This window comes from Papilio xuthus, unplaced genomic scaffold (assembly GCF_000836235.2).
Source record: "Papilio xuthus unplaced genomic scaffold, Pxut_1.1 DF827570.1, whole genome shotgun sequence".
NCBI lineage: Eukaryota > Metazoa > Arthropoda > Insecta > Lepidoptera > Papilionidae > Papilio > Papilio xuthus.
Genome location: NW_013531079.1, coordinates 2868566 through 2891104, shown reverse-complemented (window position 1 = coordinate 2891104; position 22539 = coordinate 2868566). Strand labels below are relative to the sequence as shown.

The following is a 22539-nucleotide window of genomic DNA, read 5'->3' as shown; positions in this document are numbered from 1 at the left end:
TATAAACCAGCGCATAGGAAGGAGAAATTGTCTTTTTTTTATAACAGAAGGGGGCAAACGAGCAGCGGGAACACGGAGGTGTTCAACGTCGACCATGGACATCAGCAATACCAGAGGAACCGCAGATGCGTTGTCGGCCTTTGAGATAGTGATAATCTCGCTTCTTGAAGGACTCTAAGTCGTAGCGGTTTGGAAATACCGCCGAGGATAGACCATTCCACAACGCTGCTGTGCGAGGCAGGAGGCTTTCTGTGTTAGAGACCAAAATATCTGTCATTATCTTTGACAAAACAGAGGTAATAAGACAAGGTTTTTGTCTCAGAATGTCACAGTAAATCGTGGAATATTTTACAAACAACCTTAATTATATATTAAGTAAAACTCTACTTAATGGGTAAATAAATTCCATAAAAACAGTCTATAACTTTCATTTTAATTATTCACTGCACAAAATCTCGTAGAAAAATTAGTTATTTAAATGTAAGGACATTTTCTAGTGCAAGGGAATGTTAACAAAAAGCTTCACAGTCGAATTTGCATAAAATATCAGTTCTCCTGAGGAGTACGCTTATACAACTGGAATTATGGAATTCAGAACAATATAATACAAAGTTCTAGTTCTTGTTAAGATGTATTTAACAAGGTAGATTCCAGAAATAGCTTTTAGACAACGAGATTTTTCTTCTAAATTTAATATGTAATTTTTTTCATGCACAGAATTCCGGGAATATTTCAAATGTACTAACTTTTAGTAAATTGTTGACTTGATAGCGTTAAGTAAGCGTCAATAGCCTAATGGTTAAGGGTAGGGATTTCCGATCACGAGATCGGGGGTTCGAATCCCGCCATTCGACTATTGTCGTAAACCATATCCTAGCACAAGCTTAGAGCTTATTTGAAATGGCTAAAGAAAATAAAAATAAAAGTAAGAAGTATCTTACTTGTTTATTTAATGGTGGGTTTCCATTGAAGTGATACTTCTTGTTTTACAAATCGACATGTATATTTTGTACACAAATGACATATTTTTTTTTAGAATCCTCCGTAATTTTGAGATGGCAGCCATCTTGGATTAATCATTGTATTTTATGTTTTACATGTCAAGCGCTTTCATTTGAAACCCATGTTGAAGAGGCAGTATGCAATGATAAGCAGACAAGATTTGGGCCTATTTATTTATTTATCTATTAACTCTTAATGCTATCATAATACATAAAAAAAGACAATTAACTAATTTACAAAGCAAGGGCGGCCTTATCGCTACAAACGATCTCTTCCAGACAACACCAAGGCCTATATTTTAATCAAGTCAATGTTTTGTAACACGAAAATTAATAATAAAATTGTAAAATGACGTTTAAATACAAGTACATGAGATATTAAAAACGGAAAAAATAAAAGTGCAACATTAAACAATTTTAAAGTAAATTACATCTGCAGCGAAATACATTCCAAGTGTTATCTACCGGCGAGAAGTTTGAAATTAAAGTTCCGTGTATAAAATTCTTATATCTGAAAGAAAAGTAGTCAACTGGGAATGGTGCAGTAAATTGTTTTAATATTAAATACGATTTTCCAACCGCAACTACCTACTCGTAGAATTAAGAAAAAAATTATAAAGCCTATGCTCCATTCCATGCTGTAAATTATATCTGATCCATATTTGCAGTTACACGGTAACAAACATCCATACAAACTTATATATTACCTTATAATCATCATCAGCTCACTATACATCCCCACTAAGGGGTTCAGAGCTTACCCTAAGTTAGGCATGACTAGACCATAATCAACCATGCTGGCCAATTGGTTGGTTGACTTCACACATATCTTTGAATTTCTTCACAGTTATGAACCACACACACACACACCACGACGGTTTCACAGCACCACGATGTTTTCTGTCACCGTAAGAACATCGGATAAATGTACATTTGTGAATCAAAAATCGTAAAACACATCGGTACATGGCGGGACTCGAACCCAGACCTTCAGATTATATTGTTTCTAACAATAGCCGAATAGCGAGATTCGAACCCTCGATCGTATGATCTGTTGTCCTTACAATCTAACCATTAGGGTATTGGCACATAGTATAGCAGTTTTAAAATTAAAATAAAAAGAAATTAAAACAACTATGAGATGCGAATAAGTTTTATTTTACAATACATTGATCACAATCTCATACATTTCATCTTAAATTAAGTTAGACCGTTTCTCCTTAACAACAATGAAGAAATTAACAATTAATATTAACATTTAATATAAAGTTATGTACAATTATTAAATACTTAAATCGATTATGTAAAATTATTAACACAAAAACATCGTTTTGACTTGACAGGGGCACTGCTGTGCCCACATATAATGTACAATACTTAAATTACGGATTCATACGTCACTGAGGATAATTTTAAATTAAGCTTTTTGTAAATATTAAAAAAATGAATCCCTGAATGATTATTTACATACTTCATTTAATTTGTGACATTACATTTATACAATGCATCAATGATAGAGTCAAATTATAATAAAACTATTCTGATAAACACCGTTAAATATATTTAAAAAAATAAATCTTCATAATACGTACTTAAAAGCTTATTATTTAATGCGTTGTATTAATATAAAAACCATTTAAATGAACATAATTGCATTATCGAACATTATTTTAATGATTATTATGTTGGATATTCAGACCGAAATTATTTAAAATTAATAATTTATTTTTCTCACGCTCACTTTATAAGCGTATGTATATTAAGGCGGGTTTCCGTGGATGAATTTATTCAACTATTTTATAATAAATTGTTTTTTTTTTCATTTATATACATTTTGAAGTTATGTATTTAATAGATTTTATTTGTGCTACATATGTAATGGAAATGTTATATATCTATTATGTTATTTTAAAGATAATACAAAGTCATGGCTTTATTAGACTTTTATAAGTATACTAGCAACGTACCATTTAACATAGATATAAACTAAATTGAAAATTAGAACAAGAAATTAACGACTGACAGATTCCGAGTAAAAAGTCGAATCTAATGACACTTAATTCATCAAAAACAGTCCAGGCGTTTATCCTTTAAGAGGTCAGAATTAAATTGACACACAGACAAACTTACATATTTAAAAAACCATACGTTACTGCGAAAATATTACACTTTTGTTAGTCGGGTAATTAATATAAAGCTTTTTCCTGAATAGTTTTAATATTGATTGCTCAGCCTACAAATGTAATTTTTAGATTTGTTTAGTTGTTTTTGATTTTTATCGAAAAAAATCTGTTCATTCTTCTCTTTATAAGTAAACTTAAACCAAATATAAAATTAATTTCTTGTAATAATTGTTAAAATTACATATATTGTGATATGCAAAGATTTTAATTTTTTTTTTTCGTTGTTCAAATGTTTAGAGAGAAAATAATGTTTGGAATCGAAGACAAAATTGAGCAATTTTTTGTGAAAATGACATTAAAATATTTAAATTAAAATTTACTTTTATTCTACAAATTTATAATTAATTTCAATTAAATTTGCCTTTTAATTTGTTACTTCCCTGTACAAAACCGTTATAAATGGATTTATAATAAAACTAGCTGTCGCCCGCGACTCCGTACGCGCGAGATTGAAAATAGATGTTGGCCGATTCTCAGACCTACTCAATATGCTCACAAAATTTCATAAGAATCGGTCAAGCCGTTTCGGAGGAGTATGGGAACGAAAATTGTGACACGAGAATTTTATATATAATATATTATTTATATAATAATTGTAAAGACTTTGAGTTGTTTATTTGTAAGAAACTTTACCCGCAATTCTAAAAAAAAAAATTACAATGATCTGTTAATCCTTTAGCAATTGTTTTGGTATTCGATAATTTAAAAAGTAAAAAACATAAGCTCTAGTTAAACATTTTGTTTTCTCAATTGGTCACTAGATGGCGTTTTTTTTTAATTTTGAATTGAATTTCTTACCGATTGTTTCTGAGACTAAAATATCTGTATCATATCGTATTTCCCATGGTTAAGCTGTCGTTTAACTTTGGTTTTACCAATTAATACCCTATTGTCAGAACAATGACAAGCCGTTGTAAATTAGTAGGATAACATTATTGGCGCCTTAGTAATTAAATAACAGAATTAAGGGCTTTGTAATCTTATATCGAATATACAACAACGAAAACCAGTCGGCTAAGATCCTTGATTTTTATGTCAATTAGTTTAATCTATAGTTTAACTTATGCTGGTCTTCACATCTCAATTAACTAGTGAAGATGCTTCAGTCGACTTAAAGTTAAGGATATTACTATGAAACTAACATCAATTACATTTTTACAAAATGGCGCGTGACCATAACGCGCCGGCAATCTGTCAGCTGATGTATGAAATGAGCAGAGCGCGCAATGAATGTCTCACATTGGAGACACCGCCGCGTTGCATCGCTAGAGGGTTTTCACCTGGAAGGAGACAAGGATTTCAATAATCAAGTACAAGACAATACCATTTAATCGAAGCGGTTTATTACTATAGCTTGACTAGGCCATAATCAACCACGCAGGCCCAGTGCGGGTTGACTTCACACATATCTTTTAATTTCGCAGATATGTGCAGGTTGCATCATAATGTTTTCCTTCACCGTAAGAGCATCGGGTAAATGTATATTACATATGTGAGTCGAAAATGGAAAATCACATTGTTTTATGGCGGGACTGAAACCCAGAACCTGCAGATTACAAGTCAAGTGCTTTAACCTCGAAGCCACCGAGGCTACGTTTAAAAATGTTGTTTTCAATTTAGTTCTTTTATTGGGAACTTAATCAATAAATAAAAGTTTATATTTCTTTTGGCTGACAGTTTATGTTTTTAAAATGAAATCTACACCAGAGGAACTGCAAATTCATTGTTAACCTTCGAGAAAGAGAAAGAAGTTTGCTTCTCAAAGGGTTTTTAAATTAGTAAATTAACCTTTGTTTACCTCTCAGTACATGCACGGAGACAGCAGTCGCTGCGAAGTCAGCCAATGAGCAGGTGTAGTTGCCGGAGTCCTGTCTATTAGCGTTGGCAATGTAGAGTCGAGATAAAGCGCCGTTAGGTAAAGTCTCCGTCTTCACACTGTCAAATAAAATGTCATTAAACAAAACGCAACACAGATTGACCGTTGGTTTCTGACACCAAACTTTTTCTGACACCATCTTTGAAAACCAGAGATAACGTTCTCAACAGGGGTTTTGGTCTCGTAAACCCACTGTAGAAATTTTAGTGTCTTATCTGCCATTGAGTGGTTAATCTAAGCCTTAACCTCATTAACCTCACTAATTTATTGATTTTTTTGTGATAATCTTATTAATATTATAAATGCGAATGTTTGGATGGATGGATATTTGTTTTAAAAGCATCTCGAGTTTTTTTTAAATACGCGCGGACGGAGTCGCGGGCGATAGCTAGTTTTAATATAAAAATAAGAAAGCTAATATAGCATTGTCTTGAACTATTCCCGCAATAAAGCATTTCTTTAATTAACATTGTTCTCTCAGCCGAGGCTTGACTTAGACGAGAGTCCAATAAGCGAAACTTTTCTCGGACATTTTCCGCTCGACGCTTTTAAACCCGATTGCTAACCCTCATCAGAAGAGATAATCCTTGGACAAGATTTAACTCATTATTTGGATTGAATTGCAAGTAATTAAACGTTAGTAAACGTAGTTTATCAACAATTATAAAGTCGTTGTATATTTATAACAAGCTATCGCCCGCGACTCCGTCTGCGCGTGATTAAAACAACTCAAATAGTACCCTATGTGTTCTTCCAGACTATGTTCTACACCTATGCTAAATTTCAGCGAGATCCATACAGCCGTTCTGGATATAATTTCAAACAAACATCCATCCATCCGCCCAAACATGCGCATCTATAATATTAGGTATGATATGATTACACATTGGTATGTTTCTCGTCAGCCGACTATACGTCCCCACTGAAGGGCTCGGAACCTACCCTACGTTAGGAGTGACTAGGTCATAGCCAAACACGCTGGCCCAGTGCGGGTTAGTTGACATATCTTTGAATCCCTTCTCAGACATGTGCAGGTTGCATCACGATGTTTTCCTTCAACGTAAGAACGTCGGATAATAGTACATATGTAAATCGAAAAACACATTGGTACATGGCGGGATTCGAACCCAGGACATGCAAATTGCAAGTCAAGTGCTTAAGCCCTGAGCCATCGTCGTTCTATATATTTTCTTTTCTTCCGTCTATGCCGACTCAGCTTACGAGAGAACGACTTAGCGACTTCTTTACATTTTATTACACAATTCACAGGGGTTGCTGTAAGAAAGTTAAACTCCGTGCTTAAATTGTGTTAAAGTTAATTACTCCGAGCCCCTTATAAATCTTTTCAGCGATTCGCACAAATAAGCGTTGTTAACACTCCATGAATTTTATTCGCTTAATTTGTTTGTGTAAATTAAAGTAGAACGGCTCCGGAACGACGTTTTAACGAGCGCAAACCGTACCAGATGCGCTCGGCGCGTTTTCAATACACTTTTACGAGTTCTACGATTGTCAAAGGATACTTTATAACTGTGGATTTCGACTACCGTGTGTATTGACGTATATCGTTGTCTCTCCTTTTTTTCAAAGAAATTGTAAGGGATGACAGTATCAATGCAAGTATCTCTGCAATTGAAATTCAAAACCCACAATATCCTTGCTGATCTTTACTAATATTATGAATGCGAAAGTAACTATGTCTACGTAGTTTCGACCTCTACATATTAAGCAAATAAAATTTGAGTGTCTATTTGTAATATTGAAATAACAGTTTTTTACTATATGTACACAATTTTACAATTTTTGTCTGTCTGTCTGTCTGTGTGTTCCGGCTTATCATTGAAATGGCTGGCCCGATTTTGTCGGGACTTTTATTATATTGGCATGTAGGTGATTTAATAAAGAGTAAAATAGACTACATTTATTTTAGAAAAAATATTTTATTTTAGAAAAATAAAGTAATATTGCAATGTACAAGTACTGTCAAACCGCTCAAAGACAGTATTTCACTCGGACGAGGTCACGGGCACAGCTAAATATAAAAGTAACTCACCTGACTCCTCCACGCTTAGTGTCGTAGTTCAACAATCTATTGCCGTGTTTCCAGTTAACTTGTCTTGAAGGTTCGGGTACCTCGCTGACGACGCATCGTAATTCTATAATTGAACCTTCCTTGTAGAACTTGTCTTGCAGAGGTTTGCCCCTTTCGTCGACTATTTCAACTTTTGGAACTGTAACAATAGAATTTGTTTCCAATTAATTTTGGATATAAAGGTACGCGTCCATTGGCCCACGCCGGACGCACCGCACACACGGATTAAACGGATTTGATTGGTCCTTCCATGCCGGCGACGCGTATATTAGACGTAGTGCTACGTAAAATCATACAAAGCAAACTAAATCCGTTGCGGGTCGTGAGTGCGGTGCGTCCAGCGCGGGTCAATGGACGCGTACCTTAAAGCTGGAACTAAGTAAGTAACTTAAGTACGGTTTGTCAAATATCCGAAATTTACTTTCTTACCTTGCTCTACTAATTTAATTTATTTCACTATCAAAAATATTTATACGACATTCCAATAATTTCTTTGCATAAAGCGTACAAAAGCAAAGTACCATATATCCGTTCACTTATTTCTGGTACAGAAAAAGGTGAACGGAGATATTTAGGTTATTGAAAGTGCATACCAGATATTTATTTGAGGAACCTCTTAGAAAACATATAAGACCACAGTCACATAACCACAGCGAATAATATATAACTTTACTAGCTGTCGCCCGCGACTCCGTCCGCCCGGGATTAAAAATAGATGTTGGCCGATTCTCAGACCTACTCAATATGCTCACAAAATTTCATTAGAATCGGTCAAGCTGTTTCGGAGGAGTATGGGAACGAAAATTGTGACACGAGAATTTTATATATAAGATTAGTATTATTCCAATGTGAAATATATTTCTTTGATATTATAAGCCCATTTTACATCCCCACTGAAGGTCGCGGAGCCTACCTTCTTCAACAAGGTCGAAAAATTATATAATACTCGACAAAATCTTATATTCTTTTTAAATATCACTTAGCACTTAATAGAGGATGTTAAGATGTATGGAAGAGTAGTACATACTGTGCCAACCCTCCGTAGTGATGAGGGCAAGTTGATGATGAAGATGAAATATCACTTTGAAAGTTACATAGTAAGTTAGTAGTAATAATTTCTTTACGCCAAAACCTAACAATCTACCATCGCTCAAATTATAGGCCAAAGTCTTTCATCGCGATTAAGTTGGCTCAAGTAATTCTAGATTAGACCCTTATAACACTTGACAAAATTAAATCGAATAAGACATCTCAAACATAAAAATCGGTCAAACATTTTGAGTTTATAGGCAAATTAGAAGAAGACAAATTTTAGGCTCCAGGCCGATTCAGGAGAAATTCGTCTTTTACATGTAAACAAAAATAATTTCCTTACTTTAAGTGAATTACTACAGAACCAGACTAATAAGGAAAAACAAAACACAATATTAGAAGCAGCAGATGTCATCAATTGCTTTAGTAAGTACTATGTTACAATTTTGGTAAATTACGACAACCCTTACCGGACCTCAAGCGTAAAGGGTCTTGAAGCGACATCTGACGCATGTGACGAAACCCTATCAAGTATATTAGCTATTAACTTAATCTGTTTTGCTCGTAAAATGAAGACTGAAAATAATTGCCACACAATGTTAAATTGTCGAGTCGCCTATTGTCACTACAGACGTAGCGACATGTCAACTGTATAGATTTTCTCAGCCATCTTGAAAATCGCAGAGACTTTTTTCACGGCGATTTTTTCTTTTAGCGATGAAAAAACAAAATGTTAGCGACGCATGTGTGTAAGAAGGTTTATAACATTGTATTGTGTACGTCGCTTAGCGACTAAAATCGCGGGCTTTCGAACATTTACTTTGCTTGTGTACGAAGGGCTTTATAATAATCGGATGAATGAAATTCAAAAATTGAAAAATACATTGCGTGGAATTGAATTTATTTACACTGAAATAGACACTGAAAAGACTTAAGGAAGAGAAACATGTTTTATATTCATCTAATATATAAATATTAATACGTGAGTATTTTTGCGTTAATGTGTCCCAGGAGTGGTTGAAAGCATTAAGTCTTTAGAGTTGACATTTTATAACATTATGCGTAATTTGTGTGCACGTTAAAACAGCTCTGGTAATATACCATTATGTAAGATTAATCTTATACAACAAAATATAGGTCGAGGGAGAAACTAGAAGATTTTTCCTTAGGAAATATATACTATTTAGTTAACTTTATGCTATGCTTAATTTGTTTATTATAAACTCGTGTGTGTAGACATGACAATTTTAATAGCAAATAACAACATACTGCTATATTCTTTTTTCAAAACTCAACTGACTGAGGTTCTAATGGATGCCATCTATTGGCTGTAAAAACAAAGGTAAAAAAATTGTGATATCTGAAATAATATAAACCAAATAAACTCTGATTTTTATATAGTACTAGCTGTCGCCTGCGACTCCGTCCGCGTAAAAATATAAAAAACTTAATCAGTGTAGCGTATGTGTTCTTGCAGACTTTATTCTATACGTATGCCAAATTTAATCGAGATCCGTTCAGCCGTTCTAGCGATATCTTCAAATATAAATCCATCCACATCACATCCATCTAAACATTCGCATTTATAATATTAGTAAGAAATAAGATTGTCAATTATTTAAAAATATTGCCATTCCGTTAAATCTCAGTGTAGCGGGAATTCAGAGTTTGTATGTTTTTTTTACTTGTGTTCGTTAATTGAATAGTAAATTAAAATTTTCCTTAGCGAAAGTTATCTCGTTTTTCTTCTAAATGACTGTCCGCTAAATTACAATTAAAGTTCGCTCGTTAGTGTTGTTCTTGCAAGTATGTACAGGAAAAATAATATTTTTTTCTATTCTTAAACAGAATCAAATAATCGGTGGCCTATCTGATTTTTCGGATAAGGGGATGCATGGGAAGGGAAAACATTCTCTTTCTGTGCATGATGCATGGGAAAGTATATAAATATTCTTTTTCTGACCATCCCCTCCTCCGTCGATTATAGGTAGGCAACACATCTGCAATTGCGGATGGTTATGGGCAGCGGTCGCTTCATTTTTTTGGCGAATTCTGATGGCCTCTCACTCGTTTGTCACCTTATAATATATATTAAAAAAACAAACATTGTATTCTTAATTTTTCATGTAAAATGATTGCAGAGAAATTCTAGCTTAGATCTTTTCCACTAAGCAGTTTGCCGCGCGCAAACATTACTAAAACAGTTGCGATTCATATTTCCACTGCGTGACTAGCGTAGACGTAACTTTTATACAATACCAGGGAGTCCAATCCTCTCCTCCTTCTAAACTTTTTCATAAAACAAAAGAATTGTAAGGAAAAATATCTTTTTTCGTAGGTTCTCCGACTACTAAATGTTAACCTTTACCTAATATTTAAAACATTTCAACTCCTTGCAGTTAACTAAATACTAGCTATTTTAGACAGATGAGTCAAGTAGCCATTTGCTTGCCACCTTTAAAAAAAAATCCAAATTGACGCTCACGACTGATCGCACAGTGGAAAAAGGATCTAAGTGAACAAAATGTTGGATAGTAAAACAAATATTGAAGATTGTGGAATATTCAGGAAGTGCTCAATAAATCGTCTGAGTCATATAACGCAGCTGTTCTCGTCCGATATGTTTCCGAAATGAATACTATTCCGATGGATAAGAAAACTTTTATATCTATTCGTAAAGAATGGAATAAGTTACAGCGTACAATGTATATATATATTTGTTATTAATGTGGGTTTCCACTGTTGTAGCTAACCTGAATTCCTAAAAATGGCTGTCCATAGTTACCGCACTTAAATGCGTTGCCTGCCTTTAATCGACACAAAAGAACACATGCAGAAAGGGAATATTTCCTCTTATTATGGGTCCCCTCTTCCATAAAATCTACTTCTTAAGAAACCTTATAAAACGATGCGTAAATGAAAAAATTATACTATAATTAATAGATTTGATTTTTATAAAGCTTTTTAAATTAAAATTAACATTCAATTAATATTTAATTAGTTAAAAAACTTGTGGTAAAAAATTCGATTTAATTTAAGAGATAAATATTAAGACCTCTTTTAAATTATCCAAGACAAGAGCTGGATAAAAAAATAACTTAACAAACACATAATAATTTCTGTCAAAATAGTTTGCATTTCACAGCTTATTGGGCGATTGTTATTCATGGCTTCGACAACGTGAAACAGATAATTTAATCGTAAGTTTCTGAGAAATTAAAATATTTGTCTTTTATTTTTCAAAGACAATAAAGGGGACGACATTTTTGTTTGTGTTTTTGTTTCTTTATAAGGCCCGCTACAAACCTTCGGTTTTAAATATACAGTTGGAATGTTTGGTTAAGTGCGTGTAATGCAAAATTTTATTTTTTTTATTTTTACAGTTTACAGTTTTGTCAACCCACATGTTATTGTACAGTGTACTGAACGTGTAAGGGGCTTTATATTGACAACCTTTTCTATATATGTACTTTCTCGAACCCCTTATCACATAACATCAAAAGAACATTTATATTTAAGAGGATTTTTTTAAGATAAATCTTCTACTTAAGGTAAGATGCTTGAAACGTTTGTCGTATTTTTATAATATAAATAAATAATCATTACTTTGAAAAAAAAAAATACGTTAATAAAAACATAACTAAAAAGCGACAAATTATTTTCAGTATGTAAATAAGATACGATTAAAGTTTTTTTTTCTATTCAAATTTTGAACTGAGCAAATTACATCTAGCGAGTTTCTTTTATTAACTTTTTTATCTGAGCATATGCAAAACATAACAAAAAAAGCAACATTCAACTAGCTAAAGGTATATAAACAAAATCATAAATCTAGCTACAGTTACATAACGTATAGTTTTTCTTATTCAACCTAAGTCTTATTCATGTAGGCAATAAATATTTTTTTTATAGAACAGACAAATTCCATGACGCAAAATAAAATGATAAACATAAATTCCTTAAAGTATTTATTGATAGGAAGGTAATGTATTCCACGTATATGTATGAACTAGCCGTCGCCCGTGACTCCGTTCACGTGGAATTTAATAAACTTAACAATTAGCCTATGTGCTCTTCCAGACTATGTTCTACATCTATACAAAATTTCTTCGGGATCAGTTGAGCCGTTCTGGAGATACATTTTAACAAATATCCATCCATCCATCTAAACATACGCAATTATAATATTAGTAAGACTAACATAGTATAAACAAGGAACTAAGATGAGAAAATAAGCTGTAAAAATATAGTTTAATTGTTTGTTTGAAAATTTAAACACAACTTTAAATTACAAACTTTAAGTAAAAGTTAAATCTTAATTTAAACAATTAATTAATCACGATATCAGGAAATTAAATTTAAAATAAATTCGTTTAAAACCATTTTATATAAACATTGCAAATTCAATTTCGATATAAAACTTTTCATAAATACATTAATATCCAATTTCAAATCGAATTTTAATATAAATAAAAATATAAAATATAAACAGAGATATAAAATCCCAGATTTCCACAGAGTATAAAAATTCACAATTTGTTTTATTTTACTGAAAGTTGTAAAAAGTAAAATGAGACCAGTATTTATAGCTAAAACAGATCCGTCACTAGACAGTTCTATTTTATTGTCGAAGGAACATAAAGCGGTCAGGTTAGGAGATAAATTTAGTGTTAAAGTCAAGTGCTTCCTCAATACCTCTTATCCTATTCTTATCTCTACATAGAATAAAGAGAAATCTTATTCTTACTATCTTGCTATAATAAATGTGAATTTTAGGATGGATGGATGTTTGTAAGAAGGCATTTCAAGAACGGCTCTATGGAACTCACTGAAATTAGGTATAGGTGTAGAACATAGTCTGGAAAAACAGATAGGCTACTAATTAAGTTTTACTTTAATTCCGCGCTGACGGAGTCGCGGGCAACAGCTAGTCTTACAAATATTATAAATGAGTGTTTGGATGTATGTATAAATGGATTTTTGTAAGAAGGCCTCTAAAGAACGGCTGCATGGATAGATAGAACATAGTCTGGAAGAACACATAGCCTACTAATGAAGTTTTATTCTACGCGGACGATAGCTAGTAATTTATAAATTTTGAAGACCCTTTACTGCATAAGCTTACCATGTGTGTAACTCGGATAGCAACTACAGTCATTGCTTTTGGCATAGTTAATTTAAGTAGCCATAGTATTGAAGTTTCATTAATTTAAAAACAGAATATTTTAGTAGTAGCAAGAATCTTATCTGTACTTTCACAGGAACCGGGGAACTTATCAACGTCATGTGGAGTTTTATAGGCTCGATACTTTCACAGATTTACGACATAACTGGAATTTTATTAGACAATTCGTGCTTGATTTTGCCAATAAAAGTGAGATATTTGGCTCCTAGATTCATTTAAATTTTCAACTAATTTTTGTTTTTTGGATGTATAATAATATTTTTATATTTTAATCTGATGTATGTCTGTTCGTTTTATTGCAGGGATACTCTTATTATTTAATTATGTTGTAAAATTTATATTAAGTAAGCGTCGCCCGCGACTCTGTCCGCACGGGATTAAAAATAAATAGTAGTCGTTTTACTGAATATGCGTATTAAATTACATAAAAATCGGTTAAGCCGTTTCGGAGGAGTATGGTAACTAACATTGTTATACGAGAATTTGTTAAGATATCCAAAATATTTTGTAATTTTACTAAAACTTTCAAAAGGAATATTTTAAAAAATTAAATTTCTCTGTCGTGAAATAACATTTGAAGTAAAATACTTATAGATAGAGATAAACATCTTGTGTATTTAGGTTATATGGTTAAGAAGGTTAAATATATTCCACGAATGTTTGTACGTCTGTACGGAAGCAGAAAGTGTTTGTAATATTTAAATAACAAGTGTCTGTTTGCATTGTTTATCCCAAACAAAACCAACGAGTTAAAGCCTTTTCTTAAACAAATATTTTATGCCAACAAAAGGGTGACCCTTGTCAAATTGTTTATAAACATCCTTACGGGAGACTATTACAGTACTTTCTTAAATTATAATTAAATTAAAAATAACATTTACATTTAAACTCCAAAATAAATTTAACCAAGTCAGGTTTATAATTGATAACGCAAACTATTTAACTTTGACGCCTGTCACTTTATAATAGCAAAAATTAATTTTGAATTAATTGCAAACAAGTGCATCAAAGTGTTTTACCAAATAATGTTACGTTACCGATTAATTGGAAATCATAATTGATTGATTTCTCAGGAACCCACCGTTAAGTTATTAAGTTTTGCTCGTTAATTTATTTCGTTATTGTAAATTCTCAGATATGTGCAGGTTGCATCACGATGTTTTCCTTCACCGTAAGAACGTCGGATAAATGTACATATGTCAATCGCAAATCGAAAAACACATGGCGGGATTCGAACTTAGGACGTGCAGATTGCAAGACAAGTGCTTAACCCTGAGCCACCGACGCTCAAAGATATGTGTGAAGTCAACCAACCCGCATTTGGCCAGCGTGGTTGACTATGGCCTAATTAACCTTAATTTAGGGTAGGCTTCGAGCCCTCGGTATAGTGAGCTGATGATGATGATGATTGTAAATTACTTGACAGATCTAACATTTATTAAAACTTATTTTTCTCGATTCTTTTATCAACATTAGTAAAGTTTAATATGACATTTAAAAAGACGTTTATCACATTGAAACGTTCACGATGTATAAAAGTTTTCCGAGAACATTTCTCTTCACTTTAGAACCATTTCCTTCGTGAAAGACTTTGTCATTATTAAATAAACTAACGCTTTCTCTCTGAACTGTCTACTATGAACTGATTAAGAAGATTACATTATTTAAGTTATATTCATATGCTATAAATAGAATACTTATGTTTCTAGCAGTCAGCGGTTGCGTCGGCGCGAAATTATTATAAAAACAAAATTACAATTAGTAGCCCATGTGTTCTTCCAGACTACGTTCTACATCTATGTCAAAATTCAGCTAGATCCGTACATCAATTAACAGTATGGAGATGCCTTTAAATAAACACCCAAGCTCTGTATAAAATATATCATCATCAGCTCACTACACGTCCCCACCGAGGGTCTCGGAGCCTACCCTAAGTTAAGGTTGATTAGGCCATAGTCAACCACGCTGGCCAAGTGCAGGTTGGTTGACTTCACACATATCTTTATATTTCTTCTCAGATATGTGCAGGTTGCATCATGATGTTTTCCTTCACCGTAAGAACGTCGGATAAATGTACATATGTAAATCGGAAATCGAAAAACACATTGGTACATGGCGGAATTCGAATCGTAGATAGCAAGTCAAGTGCTTGACCACTGAGCCACCAATGCTCTCCATATCATCATCCCTGTCAATTTTTGACAACACAGACAATATTTTAAGCTGAGATTTTAGACAATAAACCCACGGTTAGTGAAATTTTATTCATACCACTAAAACTAGTGTTGCACACGATAATTGTTTGTTGATTCATTCGGTTGATGTCAGTTTATCAATGAGCTTTATGCTCACCGACCTATAGTCGGCCGATGATTTGTGAGTTTTGAATTGTTTATCCATAAAAAAAAGAATTCAGTGCGAAACATAAAAGTAAAATTTTAGCACGTACGGTTTCAAAAATATGTGACAGTTATAAAAAAGTTATTAGAACTGCAATACACATAATAGTCAGAAACTGTGGATCAGCTGAGTTTGTTCACGATTTATTTTATAAAAAAAACATAAATAGTAGCATATGTCTTCTCCCAGACTATGGTCCACATTTGAGCTAAATTTCATCAAGATTCTTCGAACTGTTCTGGAGAAAGCTTCTAACAAAGTAACATCGATGCATCCATCTAAACTTTCGCATTTATAACAGTAAGATATCATATACTCTCGATGTGTTGTACAACAATGTTTTGAGTCTTTGTTACATGTGCATAGAGCAAATAAGTTTGAATATGTAATTCAGAGCGAGATTAAACTTTAGATCGGAATTCTACTCAACTTTGATTGGAATATCGATGCTCAAATACCATTATGAATTAGTATTGTTAGGAAGAAAATCCGACACTGTGCCGGTGTATCGGCGCAACACTTGCCTTATTAAAATGTCGACGATTATGTCTATCTAACTCCTCACTAATCATTCCGACACTTGACTTGGTAATGAAAGCGCGCCATTCGCGCCAAAGGATTCTAACTAATAATGTCTAAAAGTACTTACCAACAACAACGAGGTAAACTCTTCGCACTAGAGGAGGATGGGTAGAGATTTGACATTCATAAAATCCTTCGTCCCGTTCACTGACGTATTGTATTAGCAACCTCCAATTGTTTGGTTGCTCGAAAGCCAGAGAGTATCTAGAATCAGCAGAATATGTGTGACGGCCGAAAGATAGAAGATGGATCTCTTCCCCGCGTCTTCGGACCCACGATATCTGAAATAGAAATGATAAGCATTAATGCAATGTTTTTGCTTTTCTCAAAACTTTGGGAATAAGTACAGTCAGCTGCATAAATATGTAAACATTGTCGAAACTTCACAAACGTATATCGGCTTTAAAAATACATAAGCTGTTTTTCGCTAATTGCAAGAATTCATAGTTGGAATCATAAGATCAAATACATGCGTACATATTTTTGAAACCGTAGGCGAATACAAGTTTATGAAGCTTTGTAATTGTTTACATATTTATGTATTTGACTGTACATTGAAAGAGAAAGATGAAACAAATAAGAAAATAATCGAAACTAACCGTTTTATCTCCCAAATCATGGACTCTGCAATGAAGATGTACACGGCTACCCAATTGAGCTGTCACATTGTTAGTGGAGGGATCATCTTCGAAGAAAGGAAGGGGTTCAGATGTTGTAGTTGACATTTCATCTTCTGTATCTTCATAGACTTCCGTGAAAACTTCATGCCAAAAAGGACCATTGATAATTTTCTCACCGGTCTTGAAATCTACGAAATAAAGAATACATCTTACTATTATTATAAATGCCAATGTTTAGATGGATGGATGTTTGTTTGAAGATATGTCTAAAACTGATGAACGGATTTTGATAAAATTTAGCATATATATAGAACATAGTCTGGAAGAACACATAGGCTATTAATTATGTATTTTTTTTTAATTCCGCGCGATCAAAATCGAGGGCGTTTACTAACAGTTTACTAAATAAGCTTTGTCCATCAGTTTTATTCTCATTGCCCATTATGTTAGTGTTGTTTAAAGAAATGGTCAGTTAACATCAGGTAAATTTAATATCAGCATTCTCAAAGGCATTTAGATTGAAGCACCTAGATTTGTTACAAAATGTAATTTGTTAAAAATATACTAAGCTACAACAAAATACATTATTCCTTACAAAAGAAGCACTTCTATACAATCTCAATCTGTAAAACAGAATTCATTGTTACGTTAAAGTGCCTGTCTTCTTTGAATTCTGATTTCCTTTATTGCTTTTACATTTTCTATTCTTGAAATTAGTCACTATCACATTACAATGGTATTTAATTGAGGAGGAAGACAAATTTATTTAAGGCTGCTTTGCTGTCTACACTGTTTAATTTTAAGGTTAAGGTCTGGCTCGTTAAATTTGCAGATGAAAAAAAAATCGTTTCGGCAGATGCCAGCAACAATAACGGGATGGAAACGGGACGTGGATTTGTCAGAGGAGGGGACGCTTAGAAACCGGGTTTTTTCCTCTGCCTGTACACCCCCTCCACCGTCTATTAAAAGTAAGCAACACATTTGCAAATACTAATCTATATACTCGTAGGTAGCGATCGCTTTGCTATTTCGGCGAATTCAGATAGCCATTCGCTCATTTGCGACCTCATAATATTAAAAAAAAATTGTATAGATCAGGCAATTTATGTTATAATACAATTTTTAGACATAAATAGTTAGAATCCTTTGTCGCGAATGACGTGCTTTCGTTACAAAGTCCAGTGTCAGAATTAATAGTGAGGGGACACAAACGTCGACATTTTTGTAAGGCTAGTGTTGAGTCAATACACTGTCAAATTTTCGGATATTCTTCCTTACACAATGGAACTGCGATAAACATTATCATTCTGCTAGTCGGGTATAAGATAAAGTACATTATTACCTGGCATTTGTGGAGCCACACATAGTGTCCTGGTCATAAGGGAGCAGAGTATAATCACGTCAGCCGGCGTCATATTGTCAGACCACAGTTTGGAGCCATAGAATTCATCTGTTCAGGCGCCTTACAATCTACAACAAACAACACAATTAAAAAAAATCAACTGTTATAATAAATAATATGGTTATAAAATCAGATTCAACTAGACAGCTTAGGCCATTTTAATTTAGAGACACGTACACGAACTCCTAGGGAAAGTCAAATTATAGCAAAACAGTCTAAACAATGTTACCTTTATAAAGCTTAATAAAAACAGAAATGTTTGTATAATCAATTTAAAAACTAAAACTATCCAAAATAAACCCAAACTATAAATGACATTGTTCCCGTGCGGGTACATCGACATGAAATTCCATTCATTTTTGTTACACGAAATAACTTTGTTTCATTGTTTAGATTTCGCAAAAGTTTCAATTCCAAATATCGAAATTTAAATCCCGAAATGACAACTAAGGCTTCCTCGTTTGGCTGAGAATTGCCGTTAACATGGCAACCATTTATGCTGCTATTTGCAAATGTTACTTTCTCGCGTAACAATTTTATATCAATTAACTCACTCACTAACTTTAATGGATTGAAAATATGTACCCTGAATAGTGTCGTAAATAGGGCATTTAATTATAAAGAGAATTATTCAAAAATACGTAATGATTGCTTTGATACTGCGTTATAAAGAAGTGTATGTTTGCGTTTTATTATATTATTAAAGATAATTCCTCATATCCACGGAATTAGACAATTCAACTATCAATCAACTATCAAATGAGTAAAAATTTTTCAACAGCCTAGACTGCACATAATCATAATAGACAAGGAATTATCGCGAATATCCTCCTTCAAACATTATTATTTTAATCATCAATAAGTATCAATTTATTTTAACCCTTTATTCGATGGTGGCCACTATGACGAACAACTAATTAAAAAAAAAACCACTGAACTAGTTGAGAGAAAATGACGTAAGTATGACATTACTAAAAAAAAGTTTTTTTTTTGCTACAAAAAATATCGTCGAATTAAGGGTTAATTAATTTAATTAATCTAAGATTTTAATTCTAACACTTGTTATAAGCATATATTTTGTAAGATTTACTAGAAAGGGAAAAAATACTAAACAATATAATTGTCGAATACGTACGATATGAATCGAAATCGTTGGCATCAGCTGAAACAAAGGTTGTGGAAATTTTATAAGCGCAATTTTCGTATACCCTGGGGAATATTAAGCGGGCGAAAGATACGTGGAATAAAGGTCCAAATGGTACAGACAACAAATCGAATTGGAAGAGGTTTTTGTTTTAAATTCCTCGCGTTACACGACATTACAACGTGTTGAAAATTTTATATTGTGCTTCGTTCTTTTAAATATACGGTGCTTTATAAAATAAGAGTAAATAGTAATTCCTAAAGTTTTGGGGACATGTTTAAAACATTTCAAATAAGTTTTAACTTTTAGTTTGGTAAAGTCGGTAGTTTAGGGGTTGAGTACTTGACTTGTAATCTGCCGATCCTAGGTTCTAATTCCGCCATGACCCAATGTTTTTTTCTATTAAAATATCTGCTTACATATAAAGTTCTTTCGGTGAAGGAACACATCGTAACGCAAATGTTGAAATATTTGTAGGTCATTGGTTACAAAATTGCGCCAGAAGGTGTAAAATTTTTAAGTTTTAAAAAAAATGCCCTTTATTTTTTTTAATACCCAGAGGGGAATTTTTATTTTATTTTTCTGGTGACCCTTAAGACCGCCCCTATCATCCCCCTTCCTATGTACGTAACCTTTTGGGACACACTATATATATACCAGCTGTCGCCCGCGACTCCGTCTGCGCGGGATTAAAAATAGATGTTGGCCGATTCTCAGAGCTACTCAATATGCTCACAAAATTTCATGAGAATCGGTCAAGCCGTTTCGGAGGAGTATGGGAACGAAAATTGTGACACGAGAATTTTTATATAAGATATATATATCTTTTTAAAAAAGGTTTTTGTTTTTAAATAACTGTATCTCTCGTTCATATATATGAGCAGCACGTTCTTATATCCATTTTTATCTTACACCCACAACGTTTCTCATATAAACCTCTGGTTTACGATAAAATCCACAGCGCGAAAGGATTAGACACGTAATGTCTGGTACATTAGTCATCTCCAGAAGACTTTTATAGCTTTGCAGGTTATATTAATATGAAATAGTACTTAGTACAGATGTAAGATATTCTTTACTCTGTGGTAGGTCGAAAAAGGCTAACTATTATTTTACAATTATGTAAATTTAGTTGATATTCTTCTTAATAGAGAAAAAAGATAAGAAACGACAGACAGGAAATAGTAACAGAACATGCTACTAAATAATCATATCTATACATATAAATATACTGTATGCAGTTACATATATATAAATAAAATTGGAGTGTCTGTTTGTAATATTGAATAAAAATATTCTTTCGTACATTATGACGTAGTAACATAGCTGATAAAGAAATAGCAATTGTTAATATTTTTTCTGTCTGTCTGTCTGTATGTTTGTACTCAAAGCATTAGTTGTCCCGTTGACCGTTAGTTAATATATATCTGTATAAAACATATCGTCATCCCTGACTTTGACAAAATAGAGATAACAAAATATTTTCAACTGGGATTTTGGTCTTAGAAACCCACGATCAGTCCAGTAAAAGCTTTAAACTTATTTAGAATACTAATAAGAAATATTAATAAACTGGAACTTGATACATATTAAATATATGTAAACTGAATAGTCGTCCAGTTGGGACCGGCCTACTTGGCCCCACTCCAAACTTCACGGCGTAGCTTAGATCCAAACGACGCCGGAAAACTAATGAGCCGACGACTTACATTAATTTGATTTCGGTACTCAGCTAATAAAAATAAATATTTGCAATAGAAATTTTATATAATTAATTAATTTTCAAACATTTATTGGAGATTCTAAGAATTTAAAAGATTCTAGAATAGTACGAAATAATTAAATTCATTGTTTCATATAGAATTTAATTATTAATTCGTTTTAAATAAACGAAATAATTAGGCAATATCACACGGGGGAATAAGGCTATAGGTAATTAAATATCACAATTCAAAATTAATCAAGCTGTTTAAGCAACAAGCTAAAATAGATCGGGGTTTCTTTACTAACTTACCATTTCTTCAATCTGTCAAATGAAATATCTGAAACAAAATAATTGAACCCAAATTAGTTTATTTGTCCAACGTACAATATATACATGGTTTCCTTCTGCATTTCAATCGTTATTTTTGTAATTCGTCAGGAAAAGTCAGTCTTTTCAATTTTTTGAACGCCTGTTATTTTAGTGTTCGCTTACATATTCGTAAGGATTGCATTCGTTTTTTTGCTATTCAAAATTGGAAGTCATTTACCGGGTACATTCCGACTTAAATTTATTAACCAAGGCAACGCATTCCTTTCTACAGTACCGCATTGCGTACAGTCTGTGTTGTGGTGGGAAGCTGGTAAAATATATTATACGTTATCACCCTTTCTGCCTTTCTCGTTTAGAATGGCATGTCACCGAGAGACTGCGAACATCGTTATTTTTAAATCGAAAAGATTAAAAAAGAATACATCACATAATCAAATAACTTATTTATTCTTTCATATACATTAATTGTCACTACTCTGTTCTATGTTCTAAGTTTATAAATTATATAATTTTATCTAAAATGTAATTTTTTTAGTAACTTATATCAAACCTTACTCACATCATTTCACAATTTGGTAATTTATAAAATGTCCAGACATGACGACGATAAATGACGTTAAGACGGCAAGAATTTACTCATCTGTATTCGTGACATCATCAGCAAAATATGTCAAAAATTTGCATAAAAAATTTGTCGTTGTGCTTTACACTCAATCGAAGCGCTGTAGAAGTGCAATACAAAATTTTGTCGATGACGTCACCGACACTTCCTCGCACAGTTTACACGCTAGGACCCCGTTGTTTTGCTGTCAAGAACATGCTTCAATTCCGACTGTAAACTGACGAAGTTTAAACATGGTTGGTGACATAACCTAGACAATGTTGCTCTTTACAGAACAACCACTTGCTACGTTCTAATTGCCAATTAGCTCCACATATTAAATATATAGCATGTTTAAATGTTAACAGAGTTCATCTTATATATAA

General features: G+C 33.0%; 1 protein-coding gene across 1 annotated transcript; it reads right to left on the bottom strand.

Moving 5' to 3' along the window:
• Positions 1 to 3948: 3948 nt before the first annotated feature.
• LOC106118586 (lachesin) lies at positions 3949 to 21560 on the bottom strand. Its single transcript, XM_013313254.1, has 7 exons — positions 21532 to 21560; positions 18314 to 18441; positions 16951 to 17159; positions 16419 to 16632; positions 7114 to 7291; positions 4983 to 5119; positions 3949 to 4464 (listed from the first exon to the last, which is right to left on the bottom strand). The coding sequence occupies exons 2-7, from the start codon at positions 18384 to 18386 to the stop codon at positions 4379 to 4381; spliced, it is 897 nt and encodes a 298-aa protein (XP_013168708.1). The 5' UTR covers positions 18387 to 18441; positions 21532 to 21560; the 3' UTR covers positions 3949 to 4378.
• Between the last annotated feature and the right edge of the window lie 979 nt (positions 21561 to 22539).

What these genes read in the sequence shown, in the direction of transcription:
- LOC106118586 (XM_013313254.1), bottom strand. Translation starts at nt 18,386, where the DNA reads ATGACGCCGGCTGACGTGATTATACTCTGCTCCCTTATGACCAGGACA. An exon ending in ATGATTTGGGAGATAAAACG is followed by an intron (nt 16,633 to 16,950) that starts GTTAGTTTCGAT and finishes TTTCTATTTCAG; the next exon opens with ATATCGTGGGTCCGAAGACG. An exon ending in CTCCGTGCATGTACTGAGAG is followed by an intron (nt 4,465 to 4,982) that starts GTAAACAAAGGT and finishes GTCTCCTTCCAG; the next exon opens with GTGAAAACCCTCTAGCGATG.